We start from the raw sequence: 15,374 nt of genomic DNA on the forward strand, positions 1-15,374 counted from the left end.
ATTTCTGGGACAGGGAGCCGGGCTGGGGTCCCCTACACCTCTTTTCCATTCATGCCTCCCCCCCAAGAAACAAAAGGCCAGAAGTAGGTGGCGGCTGAAGCACTTTACTGCGGGGGCGGGGTGGAGAGGAGAAAGCTTTAAATTATTCATTTAAATAAAAACAAGGAGGGCAGGGGAAGCACCCCACAGCCCCCGTTCCCTCTGTCCATCAGTCCCTTGGCCGTCCCTCCAGGCAGCAGCTACACAGGCATGGGCATCTCGTTGTACTCATCCACACCCTCCCGCTCATCAAACACGGGCTCCGCCTCATTAGCGTCCAGCTGTGGGAGGAGGAGACTGTTAGCAAGCAGACAGATGGGGCGGGGGGGGGGGGGGGGGGGGGGCTGCAGAGGCCCGAGGGAGGGAGCACGGGAGCCCTTACGCATTTCATCTCTCGCTCAGTGAAGATGCGGGTGAGCACCACCATGCGGAGCGGCACCGTGAGGATGAGGATGAAGGGGAAGGCCAGGGAAGCAGCTGTGGACATGACAGCCCAGAGCAGGGCCAGGCAGAGCAGCTGCAGGGCCGTGAACAAGTGCATCCGCAGGGTCCGAACCTGGGGAGGGGAGACAGGCTGAGCCCGGGCTTCTGACCAGCTGGCCGCAGCCAGGGCGTGGGGCTGACCCCTTTCCCCTGCTCAGAGGTGGGGACGGAGATACCTTCTTAAGTGCTTCCAGAGCCTGGTCTGTACAGAAAGTAAAGGGGCCGTCAGAGCGGGAGGGCGACCCAGGTAGACCAGGATGGGGCAGAGGCACGGAGGCCCCTTCCAGCTGGGGCTCACCTTCTTGACGTAAGTGACGTCGGGGTGGTGCTTGGGCGGCATGAGCAGCAGGTGCAGCCGCTCATAGAACTGAATCCCATTAAGAGATGTGACGCCCATGTACAGGAAAATTCCAAAGAGCACGGCCAGGGGGATCTGCCGGAGCAGGTCCCCGATAACGATGGAGAGGCCTGTGGGGCGGGGCGGGGCGTGGGGAGATGTCATTGGCACAGATTCCCCACCCAGTGACGCAGAGCCCCTGGGAGGGAAGGGCCAAGAGCAGCATACCTACAAGCAGGGCCACCAGCAGCCCCGTCACCCGCTGCTCCTTGACCTCCTGAATCTTGGGCTTGTCCCCGGGCGCCACAGCCTTGCTCATGACGGTGAGTGCATTGGCGTGAGTGACAGAGCGCACGGTGGCAGCGGCCAACCAGGGCAGGCCAAAGAGGGCACAGATGCCCCCCATAGCCACGATGAGCAGCAAGTCCAGGTGGAAGCCGGAGCCCTTCTGCAGCATGCGCTCCTTCTTGGAGATGATCAGCCTGAGAGCGGAGAAACCTGCCGGGGCCCAGGCTGCACACAGAACCCCCCCCCAGCCAGACCCTGTGTCTGTTCCGGAACTTGGTGGTCCCTGGCCATTCTGTCAGGCCTAGAATTCCAACGAGGAGCTGAACCTGCCCCTCAGCCCTTGTCCCCAGCCCAGCCAGCATCAGTGGGGTTTTCTGCTGCCTATGAAATAAACCTCCAGCGGCCCACCTGGCAGTCAGAGTCCTCACGCTCCATGGTCTCCCCTGCCCAGTGCAGCTGTGCGCCCATGCTGGCCAGGGACACTGGTCCCCCCTCCCCCACCTCGCCCCTATGCTAGGACCACTCACGTGGTGATCTGCGTCTCCATGAAGATGAGGATGAAGACTAGGATGGCAGGCAGCAGGCTGGCAACCATCATCCACACTGGGAAGGGGCTCTTCTCGCCCAGGGGGTTGATGACCCAGCCCCGCTTGTCAGGGGCTGTCACTGAGAATCCACTGGGGACACTCAGTTTCTGGAGGGCAGAGATGGGATAGGATGGAAAAAGCTTGTCATCTACCCAGTTAAAGGACAGGCTCAGGCTGAGGGCTGGAGCAGAGAGCACCCAGGACCCAGGGCCGAGGAAGCAGCTCAGTGCCGGACAGACGGCCACCCCCTTACCTGGGTATAGGTGTCCTCAATGCTGTAATCCACAAGCACCATGATGAGGATTGCAATGGGCACCCCAAAGTCCCCAATCACCCGCCGGATCTGAGTGGGCAAGCACCGCGCTCAGAGGCCATGTGCCCTGCGGCTGCCTCTCACCCCCCAACAAGTCACCTCTACCCTGGCCCGGCTCCCTGCAGCCCGCAAGCCCACGCACCCGGCCAGGGAAGAACCGGCTGTTCTTGAATTTGCGCAGGAAGAAGGCAATGAAGAAGGTGCCAGCCATGAGCACCAGCGACAGCAGGGCTGTGTTGGGCTGGCCCCGGGGCCTCCCCTGCCCGGCCTGTCCAGCTGAGCTCCTGTTGGCCGGCCCCAGCGTGGATCCTGCCCCGGCCCAGGTGGCGTTCTCGCTGCTGTCTGTCTCTGAGCTGTTGGAGACGGAACAGCCGTGCAGCGGGTGTTCCTGGAAGATCTGGAGAGGGGAGGTCCACAAAGGACTCCATCAGCTGGACTGCAGAGAAGGTTCCCGGCACTCAGCTGTCCGTGGGTGGGGAAAAGCCCGCCCTGCCTTCAAGGAGTTTCTCTTATTGGACTGGGAAAATGATCCAGAGAACCAGCACCAACCATGGGGCTGAATGGGATGAGGAGAGGGCCCCAAGGAGCCAGGCGAAGGCAGGAAGGCTGTGCACCAGCCAGGCTTGAAGAAGCCTGGGGTGCCACCTCCTGAGCCTGTCACACACACCCCTGATGCCCAGACTGTGATGTGTGTCACCACTGCTGCACCCCTGGGTTGATACGGTGACAGAAGCATGGGTTTCCTTTGTTATTAAACACGTGCTGGATTTTTGAAAGATTTGAAACCCTGGTTTGTGTGTTGGTGACAGGGAGACTCAGTGGGAGCAGGAAGAACAAGAAGTCCCAGCCCTGTAGGCTCCACAAACCCAAGCCCAGACTGGCTTGGGGATGCTGCAGCCCAGCCGGGCCCCCAACCCAAAGGAAGAACCGCGAGATGGGACAGGGTAGGCCCTGGCTCCCGCCCACCTTGATCAGCTTGTAGAAGGTCTCGTAGATGAAGATGAGGGAGATGAGAAAGGCGAAGATCTCCTGGGTGAAGCGGGAGACAAAGCGGACCAGGAAGCTGCCCTCCAGGGCCACCATGAGCAGCGCCAGCAGCACCAGCCAGAAGCCGATCCACACGCGGCCCACCAGGTACTCCAGCTGGTTGCTGCTACAGAACTGCGGGCGGGGCACAGGGAGCTGTCAGAGTCAGTGGCGACTTAACGAGGTGGGTGTCTGGGCCGGGGGCGGGGGGAGGCAGCTGGAACTGGGCAGGAGGAGCGCCCACCGTGAAGAAGGCCTCCTCGAAGACCAGCAAAGGCCCGGAGAAGCCGATCACCAGCAGTGGCTGAGCCCCCAGCAGGCAGAAGATCACACCCTGCAGCGCCGTGGACATGATCAGCTCCGACACCCCTATCAGGTCCTGCGTCTTCTCTCCTGAGGACGTAGTAGCAAGCAGCTGCAGCAGGGTCCCGCGCAGCCCCCCGAAGGTCTCTGCCCCAGCCGAGGTCTCTGCTTACCCAGCAGCCCCCCAAAGGTGATGGCAGGAGACAGGGCGGCAAAGTAGATGAAGATGACAGCAGCCACACACTGGGGGTCGAGCGCGTCCCGGAAGTCGCTCAGGTAGTGTGGGTAGCGGCGCCGCACGTCACGGATCAGGCCCCCGAAGGGCCGGCCAGTCCGCCGCAGGGGATCATCTTCAGCTGCACCTGCTGCCTCTACCATCTGCAGGAGCGCTGCAACCCAGGCCTCCGTCAGGGCCCCCGTGGGCCCCTCCTGCCATGCTACCCGGCCCTCCTCTGTGCACGCAGCCCGTCGCCAAGAGCACTGCAACCCAGGCCTCTCCCAGGGTGCCCCTAGAGCCCTCCTGTGCACCCCGCTCCCTCCTCGAGGCGGCCCCAGGCCGGCACGGGCCCGTACCCTTATCTTGGGCAGACTTGGGCTCCAGCCCAGCCCCGGGTGGCAGCAGCCGGCCCTGCTCCTCCCGCTTCTTGAGCATCTGGCGCTGGAAATGGGCGACGGAGCGCAGCAGCTCCTCGCCCTGCACTTCGGAGGGCGGCAGCACCACACTGCAGTCCAGGAAGGCGTTGATGGCGGTCAGCAGGTCCTCGCGCTCGTCTGCCAGGTAGGCCGCCTCGTGGAATTGCTACCAAAGCAGGACGGCGATTGGGAAGGGCACAAGTGGGAGGCTCGAGGGCAGAGAGCCGGGGCTGAGCACGATCCGTGGGCATTGGGGGTGGGGGTGGGGGTGGGGCTGAGGTTGGCCAGGAGGACCAGGACCCGGAGGAGGACGGACGGATGGACACTGACCTTGTCCGACATGAGGGTGGAGATGGAGCGGCCGATCTCGTGGTAGTCCATGTTGGCGCTGCTCGGGCCCAGCAGCAGGAAGAGGAAGCGCACAGGCACGGGCACCTCCAGCACAGCATCCAGTTCCACAGCCTCCCGCAGCCGCACGAAGGCCATGGTGGGGCGGGAGAGGAACTCCACGCAGCCTAGAGGCAGGAGGCCGTCGTGGGCGAGCGCAGGCGCCAGGCCTGGCTGCAGAGCCCCCTCTGCCCCGAGACTCGCCCCACATACCCACAAGGACCACCGTGGCCTCGGCGTTCTCCGGGATCTTCTCCAGCAGCTTCAGCTCGTGCTTGGACTTGGAACGTGTGATGCCGGCCGGCGGGGCCGAGGGGGGCAGCTCGCGCTGGGGGAACACGGGAGAGGAGGGAACTCAGCCCGGGTGGGCGCCTCCCGCTGCATGCTCACACCCAGGCTCGCTCACAGTCCTGCCAGCAGCCCCAGGCAGCGCTGCTGTCCCCTCACCTCTCGTTCCACATCCAGCCGGGTCTCGGGAATTCCTCCAATGAGGGGCTCAGTGACATGAGGGTCGCTCTCGGCCCCCTGGCCGTGGTGATGGCCCAGCAGGGAGCCCAGGGAGCCGGCCGAGATGTTGCGGGGGAAGGAAAAGTCCTTCTCATCACTCGGGTGGCTGATGGGAGCAGAGGGCAGCAAGGTTGACAAGGGTGACGGCAGGGGCCGCCAGGGACAGGCGGGAAGGAGGAAGTAGGGCCCCCCTGCCCCAAAGGGCCTCACCTGTGTTTCAGCAGCAGGGCCCGCAGCACGTTGGCTCTGTCCTCGGCCTTGATCTGGTCAGAGATGACCATCTGCTCCACCACCTGGTGGGCCACCCCAGGCAGGGTCTGCTGGTCCAGGTCCAAGAGCACAGCCCCTAGGAGAGAGGCGGCATGGAGATTTCCCCAGAGAACCATGGTGGGTGAGCTGGTCGTGGATGGGGGCATCCAGCTGGGTGTGACCAGGGCATGGGCACAAGCCTACAAATAAGAGGGCTGGAGTGTCCCTGATGTCCATGTCACCCTGACCTCTCTCTGCACCCTGACCGCCCCTCTGGAATGGCATGAGGCTCAGCAGAGACCATCAACACTCACTAACAGATGCTCCATGTGGGGAGCACCCAGCCTCAGTGGGACGCTCCAGGCCGCCCACCCTAGCTGGCAGAAGTCCCTCCTTCCTCCTGGTGAGCTGTGTGTCTGCTCCGAGGTCCCTGTCCCACTCTCTGGACGCAGGACACGGCCTTGTCCCCGTGGCAGCCCTTGAACCAGCTGGAGACGCCCCCTTCCCCTCAGCCCCCTCCACTTCCCCTCACTTCTCCAGGCCCGAGAGCTGTCCCTGGGCGACATCTAGACTTCTCACCACCATTGCATACAGAAATGAAAAGTCTATTCAAAGTGACCGGGTCGTATCACCGGCAAGGTCAGCTTTCAGGAACAAAGAACTGAAGGATAAACAGTTCATCGGCAGCCAAAACAGACACGGCAAAGCCACAGGCCCGTCAAGTGCCCGCACTCTGGCACTGTACCCAAAGGGCCAAGACTCTCTCGGAGCCTTGTCACTCTCGGTTTGGAAACAGCGCCACCAGGAGGTTTCTTGGTCCTCAGCTACTGGGGAACAGGCCCTCCGGCAACTGGCAGTGACTGCCCAACGGGAAGGAGGAAGCATGCGGCCACGGGCTGGAACACCATCAGTGACACGCACACGACCCTAGGGATCAGCTCACATGCCCTAGAATCTACACGACGCTCACAAGGCATGCTAGGAGCTTTGGAGAGCTGTCTGTCAAAATGGTTTAAAAACAGCTTGCCAAGGGCTGGCGCTATAGCGTGGCAGGTTAAAGCCCCAGTCTGTAGTGCTGGCATCCCATAGGGGCACCGGTTCAAGTCCCAGCTGCTCCACTTCCCATCCAGCTCTCTGCTGTGGCCTGGGAAAGCAGTGGAAGATGGCCCAAGTCCTTGGGCCCCTGCACCCGTGTGGGAGACCTGGAAGAAGCTCCTAGCTCCTGATCAGCCGTTGTGGTCATTTGGGGCATGGATCAACAGAAAGGAAGACCTCTTTCTCTCTGGCTCTACCTCTCTCTGTAACTCTTTCAAATAAATAAAATAAATCTTAAAAAAAAAAAAAAAAAAAAGCTTGCCACCCTGAAATGCGTCATTGAAAACATCAGGCGCAGAGAACCTGCTCACTGCCAACGCTAGACACATGAGGGCAGCGTCACTCCCGCCCTGCAGAACCCCTGGGACGCCGGGGCGAGGGACCACACACAGTGCTCTCAGAGAACAGGCCAAAGAGCGGGGGCTTTCTGGGGAGAGGACGTGCAGGTTACCATGGGCCAGGGTCCGCCGGAGCTCCAGGAGACTGCGGAACGACAGAGAGGCGACGTGAGGCTTCCCCCAGCGCTCCGTCTCCTCCTCCACGTCCTCCTCAAATTTGATCCAGCGAGCCGTCTCCCGCCACTGAGGCTCCTGGTTCTTGTCCAAGAGCAACTCGTTCAGCTCCACAAACACCTTGGGGCGAGATGAGAAGGGCACTGCAGGGTGCGGAGCCAAGGCCGCTCCCCCCACCCCCACCCCTCCACAGGGATGGGTCTCAGCGCGGAGCAAGTCAGCCCCCCCCCCCCCCCAGCTCACAGCCCAGAGGGCCCGAGGTCCCGACCAACCTGTCTGTTGCCCACCCCAAAGGGCTATGAGAATTAAATGAAAGGCACATAAGCTGCTTGGCGTGCTACCCGAGCCAGCGCTTGCTGTACTCGCACTTTAGATGGAGCAGTGACCTGCGTGATGCTATCCATGTGCATGCAAGAAGCGGCAAAATTCATTGCAACTGACAGGAGGGTGGGCGCCACTGAAGGCCACTGACCATGCGTGTGGGGACGGCCTCTATCTAGGTGGCAGTTTTCCAGGTGTCGCATGAGCAACACTGAGCTGGACGCTGGAGACGACTGGAAATACCTGTACAACTGTTATACCTCAATAAAAAGGCTCAAAAATATACACAGAGTTCAGGATCAGAGCCCTGGAGTCGACGACGGGCAGTGCCACTCAGTAACGAAGTGACCTTGGCCAAGATACAGCCGCCTGGTTTACGGCTGCCTCCACCTGCACCGCCTTCCTCACAAACTGTTGGGAGGGGCCCGTGAGCACAGAGATAACTGGGTTTGGAAAACGAAGCACAGGGCCGCACACGGCTACCTCTGGCCCACAGGGTCCCTTTGTTCAAACCAGAAAAAGGCAGCTGCTCCCCAAACACCTCACTGCCACCTTGCCAGAAGACGGCCACGACACGCACACATCCGCAATGTCTCCGGCATGAATCATAACCACAACGCTCAGATGTGCCCGTTGCACTCCTGCAACCGTGGCGACCAGAGCGGGTGGCCCCGGAGCGGAGCGTGAGCTTGCTGCTGCCCCAGAGGCTAGAGAGAAGATGGTTGGAGAGACGGTGGGGCAGCCTTGATGCAGGGAACGGTACCTCGTGGGGCTTGTGGGGGGCCCGGGGTCGCGAGCGAGGCGTGGGGCCAGGCTCTCGCCCTTCCCGGCTGCTCTGAGCTGACCCTTTGGCATTCTTCCGCACCAAGTGCCGCCGCACCCCAGGAACGTCCTCAAACCGGTGACCTGGCCAGGGACAGAGTCTGAGTCAGCCTTCCCCTTTCTCACACTCCTCTTCCTACCAGCACCAGCCTCGGCCCAGGCCCCAGCACTCACTCTTCATGAGGTCTAGGTCGGCTGTGGCCAGCGTCTGCGCCTCGCTCTCATCTGTGGGCACGCGGGGCAGTAGCGCCTGCTCGGCCCCGGTCATGCTCCCAATGCGCCGCCTCTCCTGAAGGTTGTAGCTGCGATGCCCGGGCTGGGCTTTGGTCAGGGGGCGCCCGGAGGCACCCCCGTTATCTCCTCCTGCTGTGCCACTGGCCACCACTGCCACCTCTTCCACCGGGACTCTGGAGAGACAGAGCAGCCTTGAGCCCAAGAAAGTGGCCTTCTCCCCTACACCCAGCACCACACAGGGGAATGCAGGATGGGGACCAGACCCCCCCGCCCCCGTCCTATGCTCTCCCCCCCCCTCAGAAGGTGGGTGCAGGAAGTGGGAGACTTCCGGAAGCAGTCTCTAGCTGTGCGCCCTGAACAAGTACCCCCACCAACATCAACTGCTCAGCAGAGTGGGGCTAAACCCCTCATGGTGCTAAGAGAGGTGAAATTTGGGAAAAGCACCAGGGCAGGGCGTGGCTCGCAGCAGGTGATCAAAAACATTACTTTGCATTCAGTCCCTAGCCCCTCAGCCCTGCCCCCACACACCCCTACCACAGGACTCGGGAGGTGGCCAGAGTTAGGCATCACTAATTAAAGGGGTCTTTGAGGTGGAACAGGCCTTGGAAGCTGCCGATGGCTTCCCTGAGCTTGTGGGGAGGGCACAAATATCTCATCCTGGACTGGGCGCTATCCTAGCAGTTAAGACACTGCTTGGAACGCCGGCGTCCCAGACTACAGTGTCTGAGCCCCGGCTCTGCTCCTCATTCCAGCTTCCTGATAACGCACACTCTGGGAGGCGGGGCTGGTGGCTCAGGTTCGTGGGAGCTTGCCACCCATGTGAGAGACCCAGACTCCTGGCTTTGGCCTGGCCCAGCCTTGGTGGCTGTGGGCATTTAGGGGGAATAAACCAAAGGATGCGAGAGTTCTCTTGCCTTTCGAATTAATAAAACAAAACAAACGAAAACAACCAAATTCAAATGCCTCATCCTTGGCAGGCGCTGACTTCTGCTGCTCTCCCCATTCTGTGTCAGCGCCCCAGGCCCGACCCCACCTGCCTCCCTGTCCTCCTCTCTTGATACTGAGATGCTCCATTGCTCCAAGCCTACTTCCCCTCCTATGACAGAGCTGTCCACTGCCAGGCCCTCTCATCCACTCCCGTCCTCGGAGCCCTCACTGTGCACACCCTTGTCCACTGCCCCCATCCCGTCTCCAAGCCAGGCCTTCTCCGAGGCTCCTGCTTCCTCCCGGCTGGCTGACATCAGAGGCCAGCTCCATCCGCACAGCCCGTCTCCTCGGCGTGCCCCTGCACTCTGCACCTCCGTCAGCCCTTCGCACTACCTGGCACCCAGAACACAACAGGTCTGTGATAGCAGCGACCTTCAGACAGGCTCAAAGTCATTTCCTCCAGGAAGCCGTCCCTGACTAGTGCCCCCAAACTCAACTCTAGTCTCCTGCTGGTACTGACGCTCTGTCTGAGCCAGGCCACTGCGTGCAGGGACAGCATCCTGGAGCCGTGTCACATGATAACTCTCGGTTTCCAACTGGGGTGGACGAGCAGCTCCCCAGGAATGATGGGGGTTCCCTATTCTTCTCCAACCCTGGGGCAGCACTGGGAGGCCACCAGTTCAGTTCCCCGGCCATAGCTCGATGCCACTTCTGACATGAAGGGTGGAGGGCCAAGCGAGGGGTGGGGGGCAGCTTAGCCTATCTGTTCCTTGCCTGGCCAAACCACACTTAGAATCTTAGCTCACAACACCCTTTAATCCCTACACCACCCAGTGAGAAGGCTTCTATTACACCTACTCTACAGACCATGGGCCAACTTGAACCCCAGCCTGATGACTTCACGGTCCACTCTTTTCCGTGCATCACCTCAGCGCTCTAGCAAGGGAGAGCCACTTGTTGACTGGGGTGTACTTACCCCGTCTGGGCCCCTTTGGTGGCCCAAGGGGCTGCCTCTTGGTGGGGCAGCAGTGTAGGAGGAGATGGGCTGGTCCTCTCTGCCTTCCGCTCCGCACCTTCATCCTCCTGGAGAAAGAACTGCGACACGGACCCTTGTGGGCAGAAGGGACAGGCCAGGGCCCTGCAGGCTTCCCCAAGTGCCCAGGGCCTCCCTCACCTGTACCGAAGAGGGAGTGGAGGCGGGGGATGGCTCAGTGGGTGCCCTGGCCCCCTCAGCCTCATTGGCCTCTTCCTCATCTTCCTCCCCCTCCTCAATGGTGGGGGTTTCTCCAGTTGGGGAGGCTCCAGGGCGCCTTCGAGGCTTCCGTCCTGGGCCCTGAGGGGTCTTGCGGCGGCGAGCATCCGGTGGAAGGTGGGTGGACAGCGGGTGATGGATGTGGTGAGAGGACTGCCGGTGGTCTGCAGGGAGGAAGGGGCTTGGCTGCTGGCAGGCAGAGTCCCCCCCAGCCATCCTGGCCCCCAACCCCAGCCCTAGCTCAGCCGAGCCTGAGCTCTCTGCCTCCCCCGCACCCCTGCCTGTCCCTCACATTCAAAGTCTTCCTCCCCATAGCTGCGGCCTGGTTCCTCCCCTCCACGAGACCCGGCTTCCTGTAGGATCTCTTCAAACCGCTCCACGCCCAGGGTGCGGTGCAGTTCATCCTCCTCCTGTTCCGGGAACCCAGGTGTCCCAGGGCCCAAGCTCTCTGGCTCTGGCTGCAAAGAAGAGGGGTAGCCGAGGTCACACAGGGGCTCACTGGGAACTGGACTCCAAAACCCTACCCTGCCCAGCGCTGGAGATCCAGTAGCCTCCGGGCAGTGGATCCCTGGCTGCCAGTACCCTCCCTAACACCAGGGACCCAGTACCCTCTCCCACCCCCAGCAGTCTCCCCCCTCCAACACACTCTTCGGCAAACGGTCCCCTCAAATCTGGGATCTGATACCCCCCATAATCTGTTCCCTCCAATGCCAGGAACTCAGTCACCCCCCGGCTGCCCGGACCCTGTCTTGCAGTCAGTGTCCATCAGTTCTGGGGCAGGCGAAAGGGCCCAGTCTGGAGATCCCAGCAGACATCCCGTGTGTCCAGCCCTTCTGCAGCCTGGAGGGAGGGTGTGCTAACTGGGCAGTCCACATGGCAGAGAGTGAAGAAACTCCTTTTGGCTACAGGAAACCTGCTGAGCCCCAAAAGTAAGTTCTGGCGGCCCCCACAAGCTAACTGATTCAGAGTAGGCATGAGTCACGCACACCCAGCCCTACTAGGGACAGGAACATGCACCCTTCACCTAGCCAGCAGAGCCCCCTATTCACAGCAGCAAGCCTGGCCCCACCAGCCCCTCAGGCAGCGAGCCCCGCCCCTCACCCCACCCCCACTCCCCCCACCTGAGTCATCCTGCGGAGCGCGGCAGCAGCAGCAGACAGCCAGGGCAGGGCCAGCCGGGCAGGCAGGGACTGCGGTGGCGCCTGGGAGAGCTTAGCCCAGCAGAGCTGGGGCGGGCAGCCTTGGTCCAGCCCCCCACCCACCCCCTGCCGGTCTCTGCTCTGGGCGCCGCCAAATATTTGCTCAGGAGCTTCTGCACTTCAAGGGCATCGGGACCTCCAGGGGCGGGGGTAGGCAGCCCCTCCATGGCAATACCGGCGGCTAGCGCAAGGAAGAGCCAGGGTAGGAGGGCCAGGGTGAAGGGCGGGTCCTGGGGAGACACCGAGGAGTGGGGAGCTGGAGCCGCTGGAGCCGGCGGGGACACTGGATACGAGAGGACGACAGGGTCAGGCTGGCTTCTCCTTTGCACAGAGGGCTCCTGCCCAGCCCATCGCCACAGCTGGAGCCCGGCTCCCACCAGAAGCAGAACCGCAGGAGGAAGCAGGCGGGAGAGGGCGCAGGGAGCCAGCCTGGGGAGGGGGGAGGGGCGGCGGACCCCTCGCACCTGAGGCCGCAGGAGGAAGTCCATGACCGGCAGGGGTGAACACGGGAAAGAGGGGAAGGGCACGGGCCCGCACCCCTTCCCAGTCACGTGCCCTACTGGGCCAAAGTGACCAATTACAGGGCTGACTGTGGCACCTGGGGTTAATCATTAGCCTCCTTAGGGAAATCTGGAGGGGGCCACGTGGGGCGGCGGCCACGTGGGGGGCGGGGGAGCGGAGGGGCGGGCCTGGGGAGCACGTGGGGCAGGGGGCGGGGCGGGGGCGGAGCCAGCCGTAGACGCAAGTCCTAGCCAGAGAGGCGCTGCGCGCGAGCCTCCGTGCCGTACCAAGGCCGGGTCTGAAGGGGTCGCAGGGTTGGAGACCCAGGATTTCCAAGGCTCCTGTTCCACTAAGGCTAAACTACCGTCTAGGTCTTCAAGAAACAGTCTTTAACTCTTTCCCCAAGGATTGAAAGGTTCTCGATCGCGCCACAAGTTGCAAGACCAGGGTAGGGATGGCAGTAGGTCTCCCCAAAACACCACAGCCTCCTTCTCCGAGCTTACACCCATACACACACACAAGCGCGCACCCGGTTGGCGTGAACCCTGTGCCAGAGCAGCTGTGGCCGCCAGCATGGGCGGGGGGGGGGGGCGGCGAAGGACCCCGCAGGCAACACTCACCGTTCTGAAAGAATCTGCGCCCGAGGCGGGGCGCCGGGGGGCGCTGCTCATGGCCAAATCTTAGCCCTTTTCGCTGTCGCTGCGGCTTTCAGAGCAACAAGGCGGAGGCATAACCTGGGTGGGGGAGAGGACCGATCACCATCTGAGCAGGCCAGGCGCCCGCCACGCGGGTCCCCTCGATGCTCAGGATCCCCTTCGACTTCGAAGAGCCGAAAGGGTGGCCCTCAGAGGCGGCGAGAGCAAAGAGGAGAGTTATTTATAGGAAGGAGAGAGACGAACAGAGAGAGAGAAGAGGAGTGAGAAGGAGGTAGCCACGAAGCGCCAAGGGACTGAGCGCAAGGACGGGAGGGGGAGGAAGCGAGCGCGGCAGAGATCAGGGAGGGAACGATAAAGAGTGGAGGGAGAACGGGAGTGAGGGCCCAGGCAGAAACAGGAACCCGGGAGGTGGGCCCGAGACCAGAGACAGGGGTGTGGTGGGGAGAGGGAGACACCCGCGGAGCAGAAGCTGCAGGGAGGAGGGGCAGGCTGCCCGCGAGGAAGCGGAGGGAGAGAGAGGATTCTGGAGGGGGCCCAGAGGCAAGCGGGGGGCCACCCGCTGGGAGGGGGTGCCCCCTCCCCTGCCTGGGCCGGCACGCAGGAAAGAAGTAGGCTCCCGCAGGGAAGGGCATGATCCCAACTCCACTCACTCAGTGGGAGGGGAGGAAGGGCCGGCCGGTGGGCACAGGCTGGACAGAGCTTTATAATGGGGGAGGGGCACGTGATGGGCTGGGCACAGAAACTCCGAGGTTCAGCCTCCGAGGGGCAGTCGGGATCCCTCCCCACCCCTCCCCTCGCCGGCTCAGGCGAGGAAAAGGTGAGCAGCCCGGGCTGCTGCCCTCCTGACAGTGACTGTCGGGGAGTCCCGAGAAGGCACTGTTGGGGGAGAACAGCAGGAGTGCCCGTTCCCACAGGGAGGGCAGCGCAACGGGCCCCCAGGCTCTCGGATGGTAACAATACTGAAGCTCCCCGGTCTGGGGAGCCCAGTTAGCCCAACTTAGGGCTACCTCACGGGTAGGGCAGGTCAGTGGAGGGTCAGTAGTGCAGGTGGGGGGTATCAGCCCAGGGTGGGGAGCCCAGGCGACACATTCCTGGCGAGCACTCCAACTCAGCTGACTGCTCTCTCCACCTCCCCCTCAGCAGGCCTTCAGCCAGGGCATGGCCAGCGTGGGGGAGAGGTGTCCTGCAGGGGTGTGGGGATCTGTGCTGAGCACCTGCAGGGGCTCCCTCCCACCTCCAGGCTGTGCCCTCCTCCCTTCACCCCCCCCCACACTCCTCTCCGGCTATCCCCGAACACAAAGCAGCTTCTGTCCAGAGCATCGGTGCCCATAATCCGGGGTAGGGGCACATTCCGGGGACCAGCCCCGACCGGCCCGGAGGATTAGCATCTCTCCCCCTGCCTGAGGGATTAGCACCCTGGACCCCTACTTGGGCATTAACCACGTCTCAAGTGAATTCGTACATTCCACAGCTTGAGGGCGTGTGTCTACCCGAGGAGAGGAGGGAGGGCGAAGTGAACCCCGGATTTCAGGCACTGCCGCCCCCCAAAACCGGCACAGAGCTCCTCACCCACATATACCGGCCCCCCGGGAGTCCCATCCAACCCTCTGGGTTCATCTTTCTTATTCCCATTCGGCTGGCCCCGCTTTTGCTCGACCCCATGTCCTGACCTGACCCTCAATACCCCTCTCCTGGCTCCGCCTCTGAACCCGGGCCGGAGGCTCCGGGCAAGCCCTAGGCGAGGCGTCCAGGACAGGACTGAAGAACACTGTGGGGATGGGGGGCGGGGAGGGGGTCGTCTGGAGCCCGCCCAGGAGAGGGAGAGCAGGCAGCGCCTCCCCGAGACTACCCCCTCCTGGTGGCAAGGGGGCGCGGCACCCTTGGCTTCACGCAACTTTAAGAAGCGGACCCCCAAATCCCCACTTCCGACCGGGACTCCGCTCGCCTCCCCATCCTCTCGTCCAGACCTTACTTCCCTGCGCCCCAGTCTCCGCCCTTTCCTCCACTTCCACTCCTCCTCGCTCGAGTCCCGAGTTCCCCCCCTCCCTTCCTCCCTCCGCGGCCCTGGCCCTCCCCCGCCGCCACCTTTCCGCTCACCCGCTTGCTCGGCGCTTCGTGCCCCGGGGGTCTCGGGGTCTCTCCCGGTCCTCCAGCGCCCTCGCGCGCTCCCAAATGCTTCCCCGTGCCCACCCCGGGGCGCGCCCCTGCCGCTCCCAACTTCTCCCAACTCAACTTTCCCCCGCGTCGCGGGCAGGCCAGCCCCCAGCGTGCGCGCCCCCCGGCGCACCGTGCGCGGCCCCGCCGCGGCCAGTGGGGAGGCGGAGAGCGGGGGCCGAGGCCAGGGGGTGGGGGCGCGCTTCCAGGCACAACCCGGCACCAGGAGCCGGGCCCCGGAGGCCGCCCCCGCGGGGGGTCTCTCGGCCTGGCCAGGCGAGGCCGCCGCCCAGGCCTTCCCTGCGCGGGGCTCTGGCGCCCGGGGACGCCGTCTCTTGCTCCATGACGGCACTTCTGGGCGGAGAAGAGCCTGCTTTTCGCTGGAGATCCCAGCCGGCACAGGACGGCCGGGAAAGCCAGGCAGTTTCGATACAAACGCAGCAGGGCCAAGACTCTCTTGCGCCCACCTGCACGCAACCCCCCAGGCCTCCAAGAGAAGCCCCCCTGTCTTTGCACGGGGCACGAGGTGATGGCGGCTGGAGGTTGGCT

At 63.1% G+C, this 15,374-nt stretch overlaps 1 protein-coding gene across 1 annotated transcript; it reads right to left on the reverse strand.

Moving 5' to 3' along the window:
- Positions 1-92: 92 nt before the first annotated feature.
- On the reverse strand, positions 93-12,749 carry SLC4A2 (solute carrier family 4 member 2; the record flags this gene model as incomplete). The annotated part of the gene is given in 24 exon segments (NM_001082319.1): positions 93-320; positions 422-595; positions 821-990; positions 1,088-1,341; positions 1,675-1,841; positions 1,988-2,077; positions 2,190-2,444; positions 3,014-3,208; positions 3,318-3,466; positions 3,550-3,765; positions 3,950-3,976; positions 3,979-3,989; positions 3,991-4,175; positions 4,340-4,524; positions 4,610-4,724; positions 4,844-5,009; positions 5,114-5,249; positions 6,699-6,879; positions 7,844-7,986; positions 8,077-8,309; positions 10,040-10,158; positions 10,238-10,479; positions 10,608-10,773; positions 12,636-12,749. Coding segments are annotated over 24 exon segments (3,711 nt in total). The 3' UTR covers positions 93-239.
- Between the last annotated feature and the right edge of the window lie 2,625 nt (positions 12,750-15,374).

Source organism: Oryctolagus cuniculus, chromosome 7 (assembly GCF_964237555.1).
Source record: "Oryctolagus cuniculus chromosome 7, mOryCun1.1, whole genome shotgun sequence".
Taxonomy (NCBI): domain Eukaryota; kingdom Metazoa; phylum Chordata; class Mammalia; order Lagomorpha; family Leporidae; genus Oryctolagus; species Oryctolagus cuniculus.